General features: G+C 60.5%; 1 protein-coding gene across 1 annotated transcript in view; it reads left to right on the forward strand.

The window, feature by feature from the left end:
* Positions 1 to 6: 6 nt before the first annotated feature.
* Positions 7 to 2,794, forward strand: part of LOC130588186 (uncharacterized) — a gene marked incomplete at its 3' end in the record, with an annotated part of 5,861 nt that continues 3,073 nt past the window's right edge. The window contains exon 1 of the mRNA XM_057389140.1: positions 7 to 2,560. Coding sequence (XP_057245123.1) covers positions 50 to 2,560 — 2,511 coding nt within the window. The remainder of the gene's footprint in view (positions 2,561 to 2,794) is intronic.

Here is a 2,794-nt window from a genome sequence, read left to right on the forward strand (position 1 = left end):
GTCCCCAGGAGGTGACAAAATCCTCGTGGGCACCCCCGGTGACGTCACCATGGAGGGGACAGAAGATCCCAATGTCACCGATGGCCTTGGGGACACTTTGGGACATCTGAACGAAGCCACCGGAGATGCCACCACCGTGGTGACGTCGGTGACAGAGTCCCCAGGAGGTGACAAAATCCTCGTGGCCACCCCCGGTGACGTCACCAGGGAGGGGACAGAAGATCCCAGAGCCACCAACGGCCTTGGGGACACTTGGGGACACCTCGGTGACGTCCCTGGAGATGCCACCACCATTGTGGCACCTGTGACTGTGACCTCAGGAGGTGACAAAATTTTTGTGGCCACCCCCAGTGACGTCACCATGGAGGGGACAGAGGTGGCGGCCACACCCAATGGCCTTGGGGACACTTGGGGACATCTGAACGAAGCCACCGGAGATGCCACCACCACGGTGACATCGGTCACGGTGTCACCGGGAGGTGACAAAATCCTCGTGGCCACCCCCGGTGACGTCACCATGGAGGGGACAGAGGTGGCGGCCACACCTGGTGGCCTTGGGGACACTTTGGGACATCTCAATGACGTCACCGGAGATGCCACCACCATGGTGACATCGGTCACGGTGTCACCAAGAGGTGACAAAATCCTCGAGGCCACCCCCGGTGACGTCACCATGGAGGGGACAGAGGATCCCAATGTCACCGATGGCCTTGGGGACACTTGGGGACATCTCAATGATGTCCCTGGAGATGCCACCACCATGGTGGCACCTGTGACAGTGACCTCAGGAGGTGACAAAGTCCTTGTGGCCACCCCTGGTGACGTCACCATGGAGGGGACAGAGGTGGCGGCCACACCCGGTGGCCTTGGGGACACTTGGGGACATCTGGACGAAGCCACCGGAGATGCCACCACCGTGGTGACACCTGTGACAGAGTCACCAGGAGGTGACAAAATTCTTGAGGCCACCCCCGGTGACGTCACCATGGAGGTGACAGAAGATCCCAATGTCACCGATGGCGTTGGGGACACTTTGGGACACCTCAGTGACGTCACCGGAGATGCCACCACCATGGTGACGTCGGTCACGGTGTCCCCAGGAGGTGACAAAATCCTCGTGGCCACCCCCGGTGACGTCACCATGGAGGGGACAAATGTGGTGACCACACCCAATGGCCTTGGGGACACTTTGGGACATCTGGACGAAGCCACTGGAGATGCCACCACCGTGGTTGGAGTTGTCACCGAACCATCAGGAGGTGACAAAATTCTTGTGGCCACCCCTGGTGACGTCACCATGGAGGGGACAGAAGATCCCAATGTCACCAATGGCCTTGGGGACACTTTGGGACATCTGGACGAAGCCACTGGAGATGCCACCACCATTGTGACATCGGTCACAGAGTCCTCAGGAGGTGACAAAATCCTCGTGGCCACCCCCGGTGACGTCACCATGGAGGTGGCGGCCACGCCCGGTGCCACCAACTGCTCTGGGGACACTTTGGGACGCGTCCCTGATGTCCTCGAGGCCACCGGAGATGCCACCACCGTGGTGGCACCTGTGACAGAGTCCCCAGGAGGTGACAAAATCCTTGTGGCCACCCCTGGTGACGTCACCATGGAGGGGACAGAAGATCCCAATGTCACCGATGGCCTTGGGGACACTTGGGGACACCTCAGTGACGTCCCTGGAGATGCCACCACCACGGTGACGTTGGTGACAGAGTCACCAAGAGGTGACAAAATTCTTGTGGCCACGCCCGGTGACGTCACCATGGAGGGGACAGAGGTGGCAGCCACACCCGGTGGCCTTGGGGACACTTGGGGACATCTGGACGAAGCCACCGGAGATGCCACCACTGTGGTGACATCGGTCACGGTGTCCCCAGGAGGTGACAAAATCCTTGTGGCCACCCCCGGTGACGTCATCATGGAGGGGACAGAGGTGATGGCCACACCCGGTGGCCCTGGGGACACTTGGGGACATCTGGACGAAGCCACCGGAGATGCCACCACCATGGTGACATCGGTCACAGAGCCCTCAGGAGGTGACAAAGTCCTTGAGGCCACCAACGGTGACGTCACCATGGAGGGGACAGAAGATCCCAATGTCACCGATGGCCTTGGGGACACTTTGGGACATCTCAATGACATTTCTGGAGATGCCACCACCATGGTGGCACCTGTGACTGTGACCTCAGGAGGTGACAAAATTTTTGTGGCCACCCCTGGTGACGTCACCATGGAGGGGACAGAGGTGGCGGCCACACCCGGTGGCCCTGGGGACACTTGGGGACATCTGAACGAAGCCACCGGAGATGCCACCACCATGGTGACATCGGTCACGGTGTCCCCAGGAGGTGACAAAATCCTCGTGGCCACCAACGGTGACGTCACCATGGAGGGGACAGAAGATCCCGATGTCACCAACGACCCCAAGGACACTTTGGGACATCTCGGTGACATTTCTGGAGATGCCACCACCGTGGTGACATCGGTCACAGAGTCACCAGGAGGTGACAAAGTCCTCGAGGCCACCCCCGGTGACGTCACCATGGAGGTGACAGAGGATCCCAATGTCACCGATGGCCTTGGGGACACTTTGGGACATCTGGACGAAGCCACCGGAGATGCCACCACCATGGTTGGAGTTGTCACCACGGCCCCGGGAGGTGACAAAATTCTTGAGGCCACGCCCAGTGACGTCACCATGGAGGTGGCGGCCACGCCCGGTGCCACCAACTGCTCTGGGGACACTTTGGGACGCGTCCCTGATGTCCTCGAGGCCACCGGA

This window comes from Malurus melanocephalus, unplaced genomic scaffold (assembly GCF_030028575.1).
Source record: "Malurus melanocephalus ecotype Western Australia unplaced genomic scaffold, MMel_1.1 scaffold_3681, whole genome shotgun sequence".
Classification (NCBI taxonomy): Eukaryota; Metazoa; Chordata; class Aves; order Passeriformes; family Maluridae; genus Malurus; species Malurus melanocephalus.